At 41.2% G+C, this 17,143-nt stretch overlaps 1 protein-coding gene across 4 annotated transcripts in view; it reads left to right on the forward strand.

The window, feature by feature from the left end:
* Window positions 1–6: 6 nt before the first annotated feature.
* The window catches only part of CTDSPL (CTD small phosphatase like), a 121,724-nt gene continuing 104,587 nt past the window's right edge, over window positions 7–17,143 (forward strand). For all 4 annotated transcript variants that reach the window (XM_029244180.1, XM_029244182.1, XM_029244183.1 and 1 more), the window contains exon 1: window positions 7–139. In XM_029244180.1, coding sequence (XP_029100013.1) covers window positions 61–139 — 79 coding nt within the window. In that variant the 5' untranslated portion in view covers window positions 7–60. The remainder of the gene's footprint in view (window positions 140–17,143) is intronic.

The raw sequence follows: 17,143 nt of genomic DNA on the forward strand, positions 1-17,143 counted from the left end.
CGCCCGTGCGCCTGGCTGCCGGGGGGCCGGGCCGGCGGGCTGCCGCTGTGCCGCGCACCCATGGACGGCCCGGCCATCATCACCCAGGTGACCAACCCCAAGGAGGACGAGGGCCGGGCCCCGGGCGCCAGCGAGAAAGGTGAGGAGGGGCGCGGGCGGGGCGGGCCGGGGGCGTGGGCACTCCCCGCGCGGCCGGAGTTGGCTGCAGGGCGCCTGCCCGGGCTGGGGGAGGGGTGCGTGGGTGCGGGGTGTGCCGCAGGGAGGCCGGCGTGCGGGTGCCGGCGGGAGGGGAGTGTGCCCGCGCAGCCCGGGGCGCGGGAGGGGGCGTGCGCCTCTCCCGGGGGGTGGCAATGTGGGGCCGACCCTGCCGGCCGGGAGTTTGTGTGTGCGCTCACGCCGACGGAGAAGTTGTGAGCGCGCGTGTGTGTTCCTGGCAGGTTGGAAGTGTGTGTGCCCTGTGTGTGCAGGAGACAGACGTTGGAAGGGTGTGTGTGCACTTAACGGAGAAGTTGTGAGTGTCGTGCACCCGACACGTTGGGAGTGTGTGTATGTGTCGGTTTATGTGTGTGTGTGCACTTGCATGTTGTGGGTGTGCACACACCAACTGAGAGGCGGTAAAGGTGTGTGTGTGCACCTAACAGAGGTGGTGCGCTCGGGTTTTCCTGACAGGCTGTGAGTGCGGGTGTGTACCTTATGTAGAGGTTTCTGTGTACCTGACTGGGAGGTTGTGGAATGTTGTGTGCACGCCCAAAAGAGCCTGAGTCTGAGAGAGTGTGTGTGTTCACTCCTGACAGAGTTTGTGCGTGCAGATGATTGTGTGCCTACAGCACCCAACTGGCAAGTTGAATATGTTGTGTCCGTCAACTGGGAGGGTGCATGTCTGTGTGCACTCACACCTAAGAAGGCTGTGTGTGCTGTGCCTGACCATGAGCCTGTGTGTGCAGCGTGCGCACCCGACAGTGAGACTGTGTGCCGTGCGTTTAGTTGGTTGCACAAGTGAGGTAGGGGGTCGGGGGGAGCATTGCTGAGCCATCCGCCCTCCTTGACTCTGCCGTCTCAGTGACACCAGCCTGCTGGGCGCATCTGCAAGGCCTGGTCCTCCCTGGGTCCTTTTAGGGCCCAGCTCTAATGGGCACTGGAGGAGCCCTTGGGGGCCAGGTGTATCGCTTCCCGGAGAGTCGGCACTGTGCTGCAGCACCTGGTCTGATTTCAGCACATTTTGGCCCCGTCACCCACTTCTGTTATCTTTTTTGCTCTTTTCCTCTGTGTTCCTGCCCCTCTTGGAGACCTGTTGTCCCCCTCTCTCATGTGCCCTGCTTACTGTCACTTTAGTGAGCTGGCCTGAGGCTTGGACAGTTTTGAAGGGCCAAGGAATCTGGCTTGTTTTGTTCTGGTGACTAAAGCTTCCTGTTATGCGCCGGGCAAATACCTGGACCCAGGTCAGGAGCAGCCCACCAGGACACGCCCCTCCCCTCTCCAGGCCTGGCCTTTGACTTTGACAGAGTCAGATTTCTTTCCATGTGTTATTACTCTTGTGCCAGTCGGGTGAGGTGTGCAGCCCTACGGAGCAGTGGCGTGGGGGTGGGGAGAACACCCCATTGCCTCTCCCCAAGCAGGAACGGCTGAGCAAGCCCACCAGGAAAATGCAAGAAACCACCAGAGGCACCCTGAGATTGGGGATTTGTCAACCTATTTGCACTTTCATAGACCATAAACACTGTGTGTCTGTGGACTTGTTTTCTTTTACGTAAAATTAGAAATCAGACTCCCCCAGGCATTTTCCTGTGCCTTACAAATGGGCTATAAAAAACTCTGCAAAAGGGTGCTCCAGATGAATCTTCATGTCTCTCTGGAGCCCAAGTGGGCAGCACCTTGGTTGGTCTGGCCTTCCTGCCGCTGGGGCTGTTAGTTCTTGGGGCCCTGGCCTGCTGGCTCTGGGCTGGGCATGTCCCCTCAGGGACGTTTTGGTTGGAAGCATCAAGGAGATTTGATGCCTCTGCTTCTCTCCCGCTGTGGATTGAGTGCTTTGTATGATGCTTTGCCAGAGAGAATCCACAGCTCTTGAGAGGAGAGGGGTGGTGGAAAGCAAGGAAATATTTGTCAAGGCTTCAGCCTTCTTGCTGCTCCCCACCTGGTTCCAGGAGCAGGCACTTACCCAGCTTTCTCTTTTCGTCTAGCTGCTAGGCTTCTAAAGTGGAGTCAGTTATCCAAAATCCAAACCATGTACAAATACTCAAGGATGGTGCTTGTTCTATTCAACTTGTTTACATTGCCCTCCATGACAATCTTTCATTATCTTTAACTATTTTGTTTGTTTTCTAGTGTCAGGTTGGTTTTGGTAACTGATTAGAGGAATTCCTCACCTGCTGCTCTGGGATGGGGTGGCTAGCTAGTAGATGCTTCTTGTTGAAGCATTAAAATCCTACTCAATTTAGTTTCTCACTTTAAAAGCTGGAAGTAATTTTGGTTAACTATAGTGTGGCAATAAACTTTAGAACCAAGCTTTGGAATAGCTTCTTCAGATTCATAAACCACTAAACAGGTTTAGCAATGTTTCTTGCTTAAGCATGTTGATATATTTAGATAGGCACAATGTATTTTATTTTTATTTCTTTTTAATTGCCAATTTTAATTTTTAATAAAATATGGTATTTATAAGGTGCCTTCCATTTGGTATACACAGTAGATGAGATATAGCTTCAGATCTCAGGACTGTAATAAAAAAACCAATTTATTGGAGACAAAACAGGCACAATGTATTTTATATCATTTGAGTTTTAGGTAAATACTTAATCCTTTTGGTTTTTATTATGGGGCCTGGAATGTTGTAAGTTTTTGTGATAGGAAAGAAATGCTTGGTTTTAAAAGTTTACTGTTATCATTTGTTCTTAAAATAGGAATAATAATGACTGCCTTTTGGGTTTGATTTGGGGGTTAAATGAGCTGAGGTATGTTAAAGACTCTGCCTGGTTCACCAGTGTGTCACGATCCCATAAACCTTTCTTTAGGTTTAGGTTTGCAGAGAAAGTAGTAATGGGCCCAAGCATGGGCTTGGGCGGGCGTGGGGGCAGTTTGCACGAGTTGAATTACTTTTTGACACTTTGCCTCATGGTGAGAGAGAGATGACTCTCCCTGTCAGAGGTGTGGCCTGTCACCAAAGATTTTTTTTGTAATCATGTTTGACTTGACTGATGGTATAAAGATGCAGAGACAGTTTTCCCTGAGTTTAGCTCGGCCTGCTTTGCTATCTGGAAATTTATTCTTACAAATCAATATGAAAAAGTCAAACAGTGCAGTAGAAAAGTGGTCAAGAGATATCAACAAGAAAAATCATAGAAGAGGAAATTTGAATGTCAAGTAAGTGTATGAAATGACACTTTACTTCCTGTGAAATTTTTTCATGCATCAGCTAGGTTAAATATTTAAAAGACTGACAACATTCAAAGTAAACAAAAGTTTTGGGAAAGGAATACTTTTGTAGTCTTTTGTGAGAGAGTAGAATACAGACTTTTTAGAGAGTAATTTAGTACTGACTCATTTAGGAACACATTTGGCTGCAAGTAACAGAAAACCAGACCTGACCTGATAGGAGTTTATTCTTGTCACATAGCAAGCAGTCTGGAGGTAACTGCCGGCTGGCTTTGGTTCAGCAACTCATTAGTATCAGGGCTGACCTCACTGTGATTCCCTTGACTTTCCTACATGTTGCAACATGGCTGCCACCCCTCCAAACACCACAGCCACCTTCAGGGCAGGAAAAAGGGACAGTGCCAGTCATGTCCAGCCCTTTTTACTCGGAAAGCAGCAACACTCCTAGGGACGGCCCAGCAAACTTTTGCTGATGTGTAATTGGCCAGAACTGGTCATGTAGTCAGTCGAGCCTTTGTTTTGGAGGTGGGAGAGGAGAAGATGATTGGCAATAGGTGGGAACAGGTGTTGGTTCAGCCAATCAACAATTTTGGCCACACCTGCAAAGCCCCGGTCTACTTCTGGATTTCTCTCCTAGAGAAATAGCCTCATATGTGGTCCAAGAAACAGCACAAGGATTTTCACCAATGGCTACATTGCTTGCAATAGCAAAAATTGGAAACATCCTAAGTGTCAAAGGATTAGACTGTGGTACATCAATTCCATAGAATACTGCAAGGTACTTGAAAAGAATGAGTAAACATAGATCTAAACATACCGATGTGCAAATTTCCAAGACATTTTGAAGCAGGGGGAAAAATCAATTTGAAGAACAGTATAAACATTGTGATCCTGTCTCTATTTAAAAAAAAAATCAGACACACACATAAAACTGTACATATGTCTAGAAATGCACAAAAAAATCTGAAAAAAATCTGAAGGAAATACTTCAAACAGACAGTACTTCCCTGGGGAAAAGACTGGGATGGGAAGCGAGGGAACTTTGCCTTTTTGTTTAAATATTAATGAAAATGTACTTGTGCTTTACAGAATTTTTTTTTTTTTTTTTTTTTTTTTTTTTCTGTACGTGGGCCTCTCACTGTTGTGGCCTCTCCCGTTGCGGAGCACAGGCCCCGGACGTGCAGGCTCAGCGGCCATGGCTCACGGGTCGAGCCGCTCCGTGGCATGTGGGATCTTCCCAAACTGGGGCACGAACCCGTGTCCCCTGCATCGGCAGGCAGACTCTCAACCACTGCGCCACCAGGGAAGCCCCTGGAAGAATTTTTTTAACTAAAAAAAAAGAAAAGAAATTTCTGTAAGCTAATACATGTCGCTTGATGGGATTTCTCCAGGCAAGTTTGTTTTGGCAGAATTTTGGCCTAAAATGCTAGGTATATTTCCCCCAAATGTTTGCAACACTTAAGCTTAACTCAGAAACCTTTAACCTTTGGGCTGCTAACAAAATTATAGCAAGGAGAAGATTCTTGGAAGCAATAGTTATTTCAGATGCTGGAACACATTTGAAGTAGATTCAGTTTGATTAGCTTTTTAATAATAAACTTTTTATTTGGAGATAACTGTGCATTTACATGCAGTTGTAAGAAATCACACAGAGGGCTTCCCTGGTCGCGCAGTGGTTGGGAGTCTGCCTGCTGATGCAGGGGACATGGGTTTGTGCCCCGCTCCGGGAAGATCCCACATGCTGCGAAGCGGCTGGGCCCGTGAGCCATGGTCGCTGAGCCTTTGTGTCCGGAGCCTGTGCTCCGCAACGGGAGAGGCCACAACAGTGAGAGGCCCGCGTACCGCAAAAAAAAAAAAAAGAAATCACACAGAGATCTCCTGACCTCCCCCCGCCCCACCCCGCCACCTGGTTCCTGCCCATATTAGCATCTTGCAAAATCTTAGTACAAAATCACTGGTGTAGTCAGGATACAGAAAAATTCCATCACCTGGAAGATCCCTCATGGGGCCATTTTATAACCACACCTACTTCCCTCCCATCCTCACCCCTTCTCAGCCCATTGGCAACCACTAGTCTGTTCTTCATTTCTGAAATTTTCTCACTTTATATAAATGTATAGGGGCTTCCCTGGTGGCGCAGTGGTTAAGAATCCGCCTGCCAATGCAGGGGACACGGGTTCGAGCCCTGGCCCGGGAAGATCCCACATGCCGCAGAGCAGCTAAGCCCATGCGCCACAACTACTGAGCCTGTGCTCTAGAGCCTGCAAGCCACAACTACCGAGCTTGCGGGCCACAACTACTGAAGCCCGTGCGCCTAGAGCCCATGCTCCACAACAAGAGAAGCCACCGCAATGAGAAGTCCACGCACCTCAAGGAAGAGTAGCCCCTGCTCGACGCATCTAGAGAAAGCCCGCGTGCAGCAATGAAAACCCAATGCAGCCAAAAATAAATAAATAAATAAAATTTAAAAATATAAATAAAATATATAAATGGAGTCAAACAATATGTGCTCTTTCGGAATTGACTTTTTTCATTCAGCATAATTCTCTGGATTTTCAGCTAGGTTGTTGCTTGTATCAATATTTTCTTCTTCTTTATTGCTGAGTAGTTTTCCATGACATGGATATACTACAGTTTGTTTAACCATTTACTCTTTGAAGAACATCTGATCGTTTCTGGGTTTGGGCTATTACAAATAAAGCTGCTTTAAACATTAATGGACAGGTTTTTGGGTAGACATAAGTCTTCGTTTCTCCAGGATAAATACCCAGGCACGCAATTGCTGGGTCATATGGTAGTTGCATATTTACTTTTTAAAGAAACTGCCAAACTGTTTTCCAGATTAAATGTATCAGTTTACAGTCTCACCAACAATGTGTGAATGATCCAATGTGGAGAACCACATCCTCACCAGCATTTGATGTCACTTTTTTATATTAGCCATTCTGATAAGCATGTAGTAGTATCTCATTGTGGTTTTATTTACATTTCCCTGATGGCTAATGATGTTGAACGTCTTTTCATGTGCTCTTTTCCTTCTGTATATTTTCTCTGATGGGATGTCCCTTCGTGTCTTTTGTCTGTGCTCTAACTGGATTTTTTTTTACTGTTGAGTTTTGAGAATTCTTATTCTTAAGAATAATTCTTATTCTTTCATATTCTAGATACTAGTCTTTTGTCAGATATGTGGTTTGCAAATATTTTCTCCTTATCTTTAGCTTGTATTTTCATCCTAACACAGACCTTTGCAGAACAAAAGTTTTAAATTTTGATAAGGTACAATATATCAGTTTTTCCTTCTATTGATTGTGCTTTTGAGGTCAACTCTAAGAACTCTTTATCTAGCACTAGATCCCAAAGATTTTCTCATATGCTTTTCCTAAAAGTTTTGTAGTTTTACATCTAATACCATTATCTATTCTGATTTAATTTTTATAAGGTGATTGACGTAGATTCACTTTTTGTCTCTGGCTGTCAAATTACTTTAGCCACATTTGTTGGAAAGGCTTTCCTTCTGCTTTTGCCCTTCTTTTCCATATCTGTCAAAAATCAGTGCATCATATTTGTGTAGGTCTCTTTCTGAGTTTTTTATTTTGTTCCACTGATTTATGTGTCTATCCCTCTGCCTGTATCACAGTCTTGATTACTGTAGCTATATATTAAGTCTTGAGATAGGGTAGCCTGATTCCTCCAAATTTTGTTCTTTTTCAAAATTGTTTTAGCTGTTCTAGTTCCTTTGTCTTTCTATATATATTCTACAATAATCTTGTCTATATCTACTAACAAAAAACTTGCTGAGATTTGATAGGAATTGAATTAAACCTGTGTGTCAGTTTGGGGAGAATTGACACCTTTACTATGTTGAGTCTTCCAGTTCCTGACCATGGTATGTCTTTTCATTTATTTAGATATTCTTTGATTCTTTCATCAGGGTTAAATCGTTTTCAGCATACAGGTCCTATTAATGTTTTTGTTAGATATGTATCTCAGTGTTTCTCTTTTTTTAAGTTATTATATTTTTAATTTTGGTGTTCATGTGTTCAGTGCTAGTGTATAGGAATACAATTGATTTTTGTATGTTTTCCTTGTATCCTGTGATTGCTCATCTCACTTATTAGTTATAAGAGGCTCTGTATACTTCTTGGGGCTTTTAACATAGACAAACATGTCATCACATACGAGCACTTATATTCATTTCTGATTTGTATGCCTTTTATTTCTTTTCTTGCTTTATTGCACTGACGAGAACTTAGAGAAGTATGATGAATAAGAGTTGTGAGAAAGTACATTCTTGCCTTGTTCCCCATGGGAAACCATTTCAGTCTTACATTAAGTATATTGTCAGCTGTTGTTTTTTTGTATGTCTTTATCAGGTTGAGGAAGTTCTCCTGTATCCCAGTGTTTCTGGGAGTTTCAGAAATGGATGTTGAATTTTGTCATATGCTTTTTCTGCATCAGTTGATATGATCATATGAGTTTTCATTTTTAGTCTGTTAATACGATAGATTACACTGATGGATTTTGACATATCAAACCAGCTTGCATGCCTAGAAAAAACCTCATGGTTGTATATATAGTTCTTTTTATATATTAGTGAATTCTTTTTTTTGTTTGTTTGTTTTTTTGTTTGTTTTTGCGGTACGCGGGCCCCTCACTGCTGTGGCCCCTCCCGTCGCGGAGCACAGGCTCCGGACGCGCAGGCTCAGCGGCCATGGCTCACGGGCCCAGCCGCTCCGCGGCATGTGGGATCCTCCCGGACCGGGGCACGAACCCGTGTCCCCTGCATCGGCAGGCGGACTCTCAACTACTGCGGCACCAGGGAAGCCCTATATTAGTGAATTCTAATTGCTCATATTGCTAATATTAGCAATATTTCTGTTGCTAATATTTGAGGATTTTTACATCTGTATTCATGAGTGATATTGGTCTATAGTTTTCCTTTATGGCATGGTCTTTATCTGGTTTGGTATCAGCTTTGTAAAATAAATTGGGAAGTATTCTCTCTTCTCTTTTCTGGAAGAGATTGTGTAGCACTGGTGTTCATTCTTCAGTGAAATCATCTGTGCCTGGAGAGTTCTTTTGAGGGGGTTTTTTAATTACAAATTCAATTTCTTTAATAGTTACAGAGCTATTCAAATTATCTCTTTCATACTGGGTAAGTTGTGTCATTTTTGTTTTTAGAGATTTAATCCATTTCATCAAAGTTGTCAAATTTGTGTGTAGAGTTGTTCATACTATTATTCCCTCGTTACCTGTTTGATGCTTGCAGGGTCTGAAGTGATAGCCGCTGTTTCTCGTATCCCCTGTTCCATTCGTAGTATTGGTAATTTGTGTCTTCCATGTTACTTTTTGGTCAGGCTTGATAGAGGTTTCTCAATTTTCTTGATCTTTAGAAAGAACCAACTTTGTGTTTCATTCATTTTTCTCTACTGCTTTATGTTTTCAACTTAATTGATATCTGTTCTTTTCTTTTAAAAATTTTTTTTAAATTTAATTTTATTTTTTTATACAGCAGGTTCTTATTAGTCATAAATTTTATACACATCAGTGTATACATGTCAATCCCAACCTCCCAATTCATCCCCCCCGACCCCCTCCAACTGCTTTCCCAACTTGGTGTCCATACGTTTGTTCCCTACATCTGTGTCTCAATTTCTGCCCTGCAAACTGGTTCATCTGTACCATTTTTCTAGGTTCCATATATATGCGTTAATATACGATATTTGTTTTTCTCTTTCTGACTTACTTCACTCTGTATGATAGCCTCTAGATCCATGCACGTCTCTACAAATGACCCAATTTCGTTCCTTTTTATGGCTGAGTATATTCCATTGTATATGTGTACCACATCTTCTTTATCCATTCATCTGTTGATGGGCATTTAGTTGCTTCCATGTCCTGGCTATTGTAAATAGGGCTGCAATAAACATTGGGGTGCATGTTTCTTTTTGAATTATGGTTTTCTCTGGCTATATGCCCAGTAGTGGGATTGCTGGGTCATATGGTAATTCTATTTTTAGTTCTTTAAGGAACCTCCATACTATTCTCCATAGTGGTGGTATCAATTTACATTCCCACCAACAGTGCAAGAGGGCTCCCTTTTCTCCACACACTCTCTAGCATTTAGTTGTTTATAGATTTTCTGATGATTCCCATTCTTACTGGTGTGAGGTGATACCTCATTGTAGTTTTGATTTGCATTTCTCTAATAATTAGTGATGTTGAGCAGCTTTTCATGTGCTTCTTGGCCATCTGTATGTCTTCTTTGGAGAAATGTCTATTTAGGTCTTCTGCCCATTTTTGAATTGGGTTTTTTGTTTTTTGAATATTGAGCTGCATGAGCTGTTTATATATTTTGGAGATTAATCCTTTGTCCGTTGATTCATTTGCAAATATTTTCTCCCATTCTGAGTATTGTCTTTTCGTCTTGTTTATGGTTTCCTTTGCTGTGCAAAAGCTTTGAAGTTTCATTAGGTCCCATTTGTTTATTTTTGTTTTTATTTCCATTACTTTAGGAGGTGGATCAAAAAAGATCTTGCTGTGATTTATGTCAAAGAGTGTTCTTCCTGTGTTTTCCTCTAAGAGTTTTATAGTGTGCAGTCTTACATTTAGGTCTTGAATCCATTTTGAGTTTATTTTTGTGTATGGTGTTAGGGAGTGTTCTAATTCCATTCTTTTACATGTAGCTGTCCAGTTTTCCCAGCACCACTTATTGAAGAGACTGTCTTTTCTCCATTGTATATCCTTGCCTCCTTTGTCATAGAGTAGTTGACCATAGGTGCGTGGGTTTGTCTCTGGGCTTTCTATCTTGTTCCATTGATCAATCTATGTTTCTGTTTTTGTGCCAGTACCATATTGTCTTGATTACTGTAGCTTTATGGTATAGTCTGAAGTCAGGGAGTCTGATTCCTCCAGCTCCATTTTTTTTCCCTCAACACTGCTTTGGCTATTCGGGGTCTTTTGTGTTTCCATACATATTTTAAGATTTTTGGTTCTAGTTCTGTAAAAAATGCCATTGGTAATTTGATAGGGATTGCATTGAATCTGTAGATTGCTTTGGGTAGTATAGTCATTTTCACAACATTGATTCTTCCAATCCAATAACATGGTATATCTCTCCACCTGTTGGTATCATCTTTAATTTCTTTCATCAGTGTCTTATAGTTTTCTGCATACAGGTCTTTTGTCTCCCAAGGTAGGTCTGTTCCTAGGTATTTTATTCTTTTTGTTGCAATGGTAAATGAGAGTGTTTCCTTAATTTCTCTTTGAGAATTTTCATCATTAGTGTATAGGAATGCAAGAGATTTCTGTGCATTAATTTTGTATCCTGCAACTTTACCAAATTAATTGATTAGCTCTAGTAGTTTTCTGGTGGCATCTTTAGGATCCTCTATGTATAGTATCATGTCATCTGCAAACAGTGACAGTTTTACTTCTTCTTTTCCAATTTGTATTCCTTTTATTTCTTTTTCTTCTCTGACTGCCGTTGCTAGGACTTCCAAAACTATGTTGAATAATAGTGGCGAGAGTGGACATCCTTGTCTTTCCTGATCTTAGAGGAAATGCTTTCAGTTTTTCACCATTGAGAATGATGTTTGCTGTGGGTTTGTCATATATGACCTTTATTATGCTGAGGTAGGTTCCCTCTATGCCCATTTTCTGGAGAGTTTTTATCATAAATGGGTGTTGAATTTTGTCAAAAGCCTTTTCTGCATCTATTGAGATGATCTTATGGTTTTTATTCTTCAGTTTGTTAATGTGGTGTATCACATTGATTGATTTGCTTATATTGAAGAACCCTTGCATCCCTGGGATAAATCCCACTTGATCATGGTGTATGATCCTTTTAATGTGTTTTTGGATTCTGTTTGCTAGTATTTTCTTGAGGATTTTTGCATCTATATTCATCAGTGAAATTGGTCTGTAATTTTCTTTTTTTGTAGTATCTTTGTCTGGTTTTAGTATCAGGGTGATGGTGGCCTCATAGAATGAGTTTGGGAGTGTTCCTTCCTCTGCAATTTTTTGGAAGAGTTGGAGAAGGATGGGTGTTAGCTCTTCTCTAAATGTTTGATAGAATTCACCTGTGAAGCCATCTGGTCCTGGACTTTTGTTTGTTGGAAGATTTTTAATCACAGTTTCAATTTCATTACTTGTGATTGGTCTGTTCATATTTTCTATTTCTTCCGGGTTCAGTCTTGGAAGGTTATACCTTTCTAAGAATTTGTCCATTTCTTCCAGGTTGTCCATTTTATAGGCATAGAGTTGCTTGTAGTAGTCTCTTAGGATGCTTTGTATTTCTGCGGTGTCTGTTGTAACTTCTCCTTTTTCATTTCTAATTTTATTGATTTGAGTCCTCTCCCTCATTTTCTTGATGAGTCTGGCTAATGGTTTATCAATTTTATTTTCTCTAAGAAGCAGCTTTAAGTTTTATTGATCTTTGCTATTGTTTTCTTTGTTTCTATTTCATTTATTTCTACTCTGATCTTTATGATTTCTTTCCTTTTGCTAACTTTGGGTTTTGTTTGTTTTTCTTTCTCTAGTTCCTTTAGGTGTAAGGTTAGATAGTTTATTTGAGATGTTTCTTGTTTCTTGAGGTAGGCTTGTGTAGCTATAAACTTCCCTCTTAGAACTGCTTTTGCTGCATCCCATAGGTTTTGGTTCTTCGTGTTTTCATTGTCATTTGTATCTAGGTATTTTTTGATTTCCTCTTTAATTTCTTCAGTGATCTCTTGGTTATTTAGTAACGTATTGTTTAGCCTCCATGTGTTTGTGTTTTTTACGTTTTTTTCGCTGTAATTCATTTCTAATCTCATAGCGTTGTGGTCAGAAAAGATGCTTGATATGATCTCAGTTTTCTTAAATTTACTGAGACTTATTTGCGACCCAAGATGTGATCTATCCTGGAGAATGTTCTGTGTGCACTTGAGAAGAAAGTGTAATCTGCTGTTTTTGGATGGAATGTCCTATAAATATCAGTTAAATCTATCTGGTCTATTGTGCCATTTAAAGCTTGTGTTTCCTTATTCATTTTCTGTTTGGACGATCTGTTCATCAGTGTAAGTAAGGTGTTAAAGTCCCCCACCGTTTTTGTGTTACTGTTGATTTTCTCTTTTATAGCTGTTAGCAGTTGCCTTATGTATAGAGGTGCTCCTATGTTTGGTACATATATATCTATAATTGTTATATCTTCTTCTTAGATTGATCCCTTGATCCTTACGCAGTGTCCTTCCTTGCCTCTTGTAACATTCTTTATTTTAAAGTCTATTTTATCTGATTTGAGTATTGTTCCTCCAGCTTTCTTTTGATTTCCATTTGCATGGAATATCTTTTTCCATCCCCTCACTTTCACTCTGAATGTGTCTCTGGGTCTGAAGTGGGTCTCTTGTAGATGGCATATATATGGGTCTTGTTTTTGTATCCATTCAGTGAGCCTGTGTCTTTTGGTTGGAGCATTTAATCCATTCACATTTAAGGTAATTATCGAAATGTATGTTCCTGTTACCATTTTCTTAATTGTTTTGGGTTTGTTTTTGTAGTCCTTTTCTTCTCTTGTATTTCCCACTTAGAGAAGTTCCTTTAGCATTTCTTGTAGAGCTGGTTTGGTGGTGCTGAATTCTCTTAGCTTTTGCTTGTCTGTAAAGCTTTTGATTTCTCCATCGAATCTGAATGAGATCCTTGCCAGTAGAGTGATCTTGGTTGTAGGTTCTTCCTTTTCATCACTTTAAGTATATCATGCTACTCCCCTTCTGGCTTGTAGAGTTTCTGCTGAGAAATCAGCTGTTAACCTTATGGGAGTTCCCTTGTATGTTATTTGTCGTTTTTCCCTCGCTGCTTTCAGTAATTTTTCTTTGTCTTTAATTTTTGCCAATTTGATTACTATGTGTCTTGGCGTGTTTCTCCTTGTGTTTATCCTGTATGGGACTCTCTGTGCTTCCTGGACTTGGGTGGCTATTTCCTTTCCCATGTTAGGGAAGTTTTCGACTATAATCTCTTCAAATATCTTCTCAGATCCTTTCTCTCTCTCTTCTCCTTCTGGGACTCCTATAATGCGAATGTTGTTGCGTTTAATGTTGTCCCAGAGGCCTCTTAGGCTGTCTTCATTTCTTTTCATTCTTTTTTCTTTATTCTGTTCCACAGCAGTGAATTCCACCATTCTGTCTTCCAAGTCACTTATCCATTCTTCTGCCTCAGTTATTCTGCTATTGATTCCTTCTAGTGTAGTTTTCATTTCAGTTAATGTATTGCTCATCTGTTTGTTTGTTCTTTAATTCTTCTAGGTCTATGTTAAACATTTCTTGCATCTTCCTGATCTTTGTCTCCACTCTTTTTCCGAGGTCCTGGATCATCTTCACTCTCATTATTCTGAATTCTTTTTCTGGAAAGTTGCCCATCTCCCCTTCATTTAGTTGTTCCTCTGGGGTTTTATCTTGTTCCTTCATCTGGTATATAGCCCTCTGCCTTTTCATCTTGTCTATCTTTCTGTGAATGTCTCTGTTCTTTTCTTTATTATTTCCTTCCTTCTGCTTGATTTGGTTTTGTTTTGCTCTTTTTCTAGGTTCTTGGAGGGGAACTTAGATTATTGGTTTGAGACTTTTCTTTTTTCCTAATGTATGCATTTAGTGCTACACAGTTTTCTCTGAGCACTACTTTTGCAATATCCCACAAATTTTGATTTATTATATTTTCATCTTCATTCAATTCCATGTAATTTTTAAAAATAGGCTTTATTGGGCTTCCCTGGTGGCGCAGTGGTTGAGAGTCCGCCTGCTGGAGCCGGGGACACGGGTTTGTGCCCAGTCAGGGAAGATCCCACATGCCACGGAGCAGCTGGGCCCGTGAGCCATGGCCGCTGAGCCTGCGCGTCCGGAGCCTGTGCTCTGCAACGGGAGAGGCCACAACAGTGAGAGGCCCGCGTACTGCAAAAAAACCCCGAAAAACCAAAACCAAAACAAACCAAAAAAAAGTTTTATTTTCTAGAACAGTTTTAGGTTCACAGCAAAATTGAGCACAAAGTATAGAGTTCCCACATAATGCTGACCCCACACATTTTCAACTCATTTGGGTAAATACCAAGGAGCACTACTGCTGTACTATATGGTGAGAATAATTTTTGTTTTGTAAGAAACTGTCAAACTGTCTTCCAAAGTATTTGTATCAACCTTAGTTTTCAAAAGTTTAGTTATGATATGTCTTGGCATGGATTTCTTCAGGTTTATCCTATTGGGGATTTGCTCAACTTCTTGAATTTGTATGTTGTCTCTTACCAAATTTGGGAAGTTTTCAGCCAGTATTTCCTGAAGTGCTTTTTCAGCACTGCCCTTTTCTCCTCTTCTTCTGGGACTCTGATGACACAAATATTAGATCCTTTGTTATAGTCCCACAGGTTTATCAATACTATTCTTTTTTTTTTTTTTTTAACCTTTTCTCCCTGTTGATTCAGATTGGGTAATTTCTGTTGGTCTATCTTCAAGTTCATTGATTTGTTCTTAGTCCCCTCCATTCTGCTATTGAGCCCATACACGAGTTTTTTATTTCAACTTTTGTATTTTTTTGTTTAAAATTTTCCATTCAGTTTTCCTTTATGTCTTGTATTTCTTTACTAAGACCTTCTATTTCTTTGCTGAGGCTTTCTATTTTCACTTATTTTAAGTGTGTTCCTAATTGCTTTTATTGTAGCTGCTTGAAAATCTTTGTCAGGTAAGTATTACATCTCTGTCTTCTTGGTGTTGGCATGGATTGATTGTCTTTTTTTCATTCAGTTTGAGATCTTCTGGCTCTTGGTATAACAAGTGAATTACAGTTGAAACCTGGACATTTTCATATTGTTATGAGACTCTGGGTCTTAGTTCAACCTTCTGTTTTAGTTGGTTTTCTCTGACACTGCTCTAGCAGGGAAGGGGGAACACTGCTTCGTTATTGCCAGATTGAGGTAGAAGTCCAAGATCTCCACTTGTCCTCTTTTGGCAAACTGCTGGGCAGGGGAGGGAGTTTCAGCTCCCACATGGTCTCTGCTGAACTGCAGTGGGAGTGGTCTCACTACCACTGGGTGATGGTGAAAGCCCTGAATCTTCCTGTCCCTCCTCTGACTCCACCCCTGTAGGTAGGGAAGGAGCATTTCATTACTGCTGGGTAGGGATAGAAGTCCAAGCTGGCCACATGGTCTCCACTGACACCACTGGGAGTGGAAGGGACTCAGTACCAGCTGTCAGGGATGAAAGTCTCTTCTGCCTACGTGGTTTTCTCAAACACTACCCCCGCAGGGTGGTGGGGTGCTTCCTTACACCCTGGTGGGGGTGGAATTCTACATATGCATTGGATTTTGCTAATATAGGTGGGGTTGGGGCCACAGTGTGTGTGTGTGTGTGTGTGTGTGTGTGTGTGTGTGTATGTATGTGTGTGTGTTATTCGCTGCAGTAGAGCAGTTATTATCTGAAAGCTTTCTGTCTTACTAGACTGTCCCTTTTCTGATCCTTTGGTTACAAACAATAGGCTTTTGAGAGGACTTTGTCTGCAACTGTTGATGTTTGCCCATATCCAGCTCCTTCAGCTCTAAGTCTGGGTTATCTGAGGTAAAAGAAAACCCCGGGGGTCACCACTGTCAGTTCAGGTCTCAGGTCCCTCGCTGCTCTGCCTTCTCTCCACCTTCAGTCTTTTTACGTTCGCTATATAAACCAGGTTTTTAGTTGTACTTAGTGGAAAGAATAGGAAGAAGTATGTTTACTTCATCTTCTTGGAAGTAGAAGTCCCCTGATTAATTTTTAGACCTATCCAAATTAAGTGTTTTAAGGAAGACTGGATTTGGAAAGTTGTAACTTTCAAGGTTCATTTCAGCAATGTGCTAATGACTGTTGTAAAAGTCAAATTGAGTTAGTGCTTTGAGAATCTTGATTGTCCCTGAAAAAGAGAAATGATAATGAATTCAGTGTGAATTCAGGTCTAGATCAGTGGGGCTTCAGTGACAACTGTTGTTGAGCCAACCTTCAAAGGATGCATTCATAAGCTTACGTCTTAACACCAGAATTTAGATCAGAATTCTCAAGTATCCTGATTTAGATGTATTTTTGATCTAATATTCTGTTTGATTGGCAAGCATGTTTAAACCCATATCTTATCTTTCACTTTGTTTCTCAAATGAGAAAGCATCCATTTAAGTAGATAGAAGAAGTGTCTTCCTCGGGTAAACACAAAGGAGCTTATCTCTGGCTTTAGCGCTTGTGACCACCAGGCAGGGCTCACTGGCCAGTGAGTGGAAAAGCCTGCTTCCAGTCTGTGCTGCCCTGAAAGTAGGTCTGAGGACTTCAGAAACTTGGCCCAGGCTGCACTTGACTGGCGTGGCCCAGGTCGGAGGGGAACCCCATTTGCAATGGCAGGACTGGGCTTTCAGGGGGGACCACACAGCTTTACGTTTAATTCTGAGGTATTTATTTATTTTACTTCCAGTTTTGTTGACATACGACATTATTTAAGTTTAAGGGATACAGTATAATGACTTGACATACATATGTATTGTGAGATGATTACCACAATAAGTATACATCCATTACCTCATATAGTTACCAAAAAAATGTTTTCCCTTATGACAAGAATTTTTAGGATTCACTTCCTTAGCAACTTTCAAATATACCACCCCGCATTGTAAACTACAGTCATCATGTTGCACGTTACATCCTTAGTGCTTGTTATCTTATAAATGGAAGTTTGTACCTTATGACCACCTTCACTCACTTCCCCCGCTCCTCACCCTCTGCCTCTGGGAACCACAGTTCTGATCTCT

Source organism: Monodon monoceros, unplaced genomic scaffold (genome assembly GCF_005190385.1).
Source record: "Monodon monoceros isolate NGI ecotype Baffin Bay Population unplaced genomic scaffold, NGI_Narwhal_1 Super_Scaffold_3, whole genome shotgun sequence".
NCBI lineage: Eukaryota > Metazoa > Chordata > Mammalia > Artiodactyla > Monodontidae > Monodon > Monodon monoceros.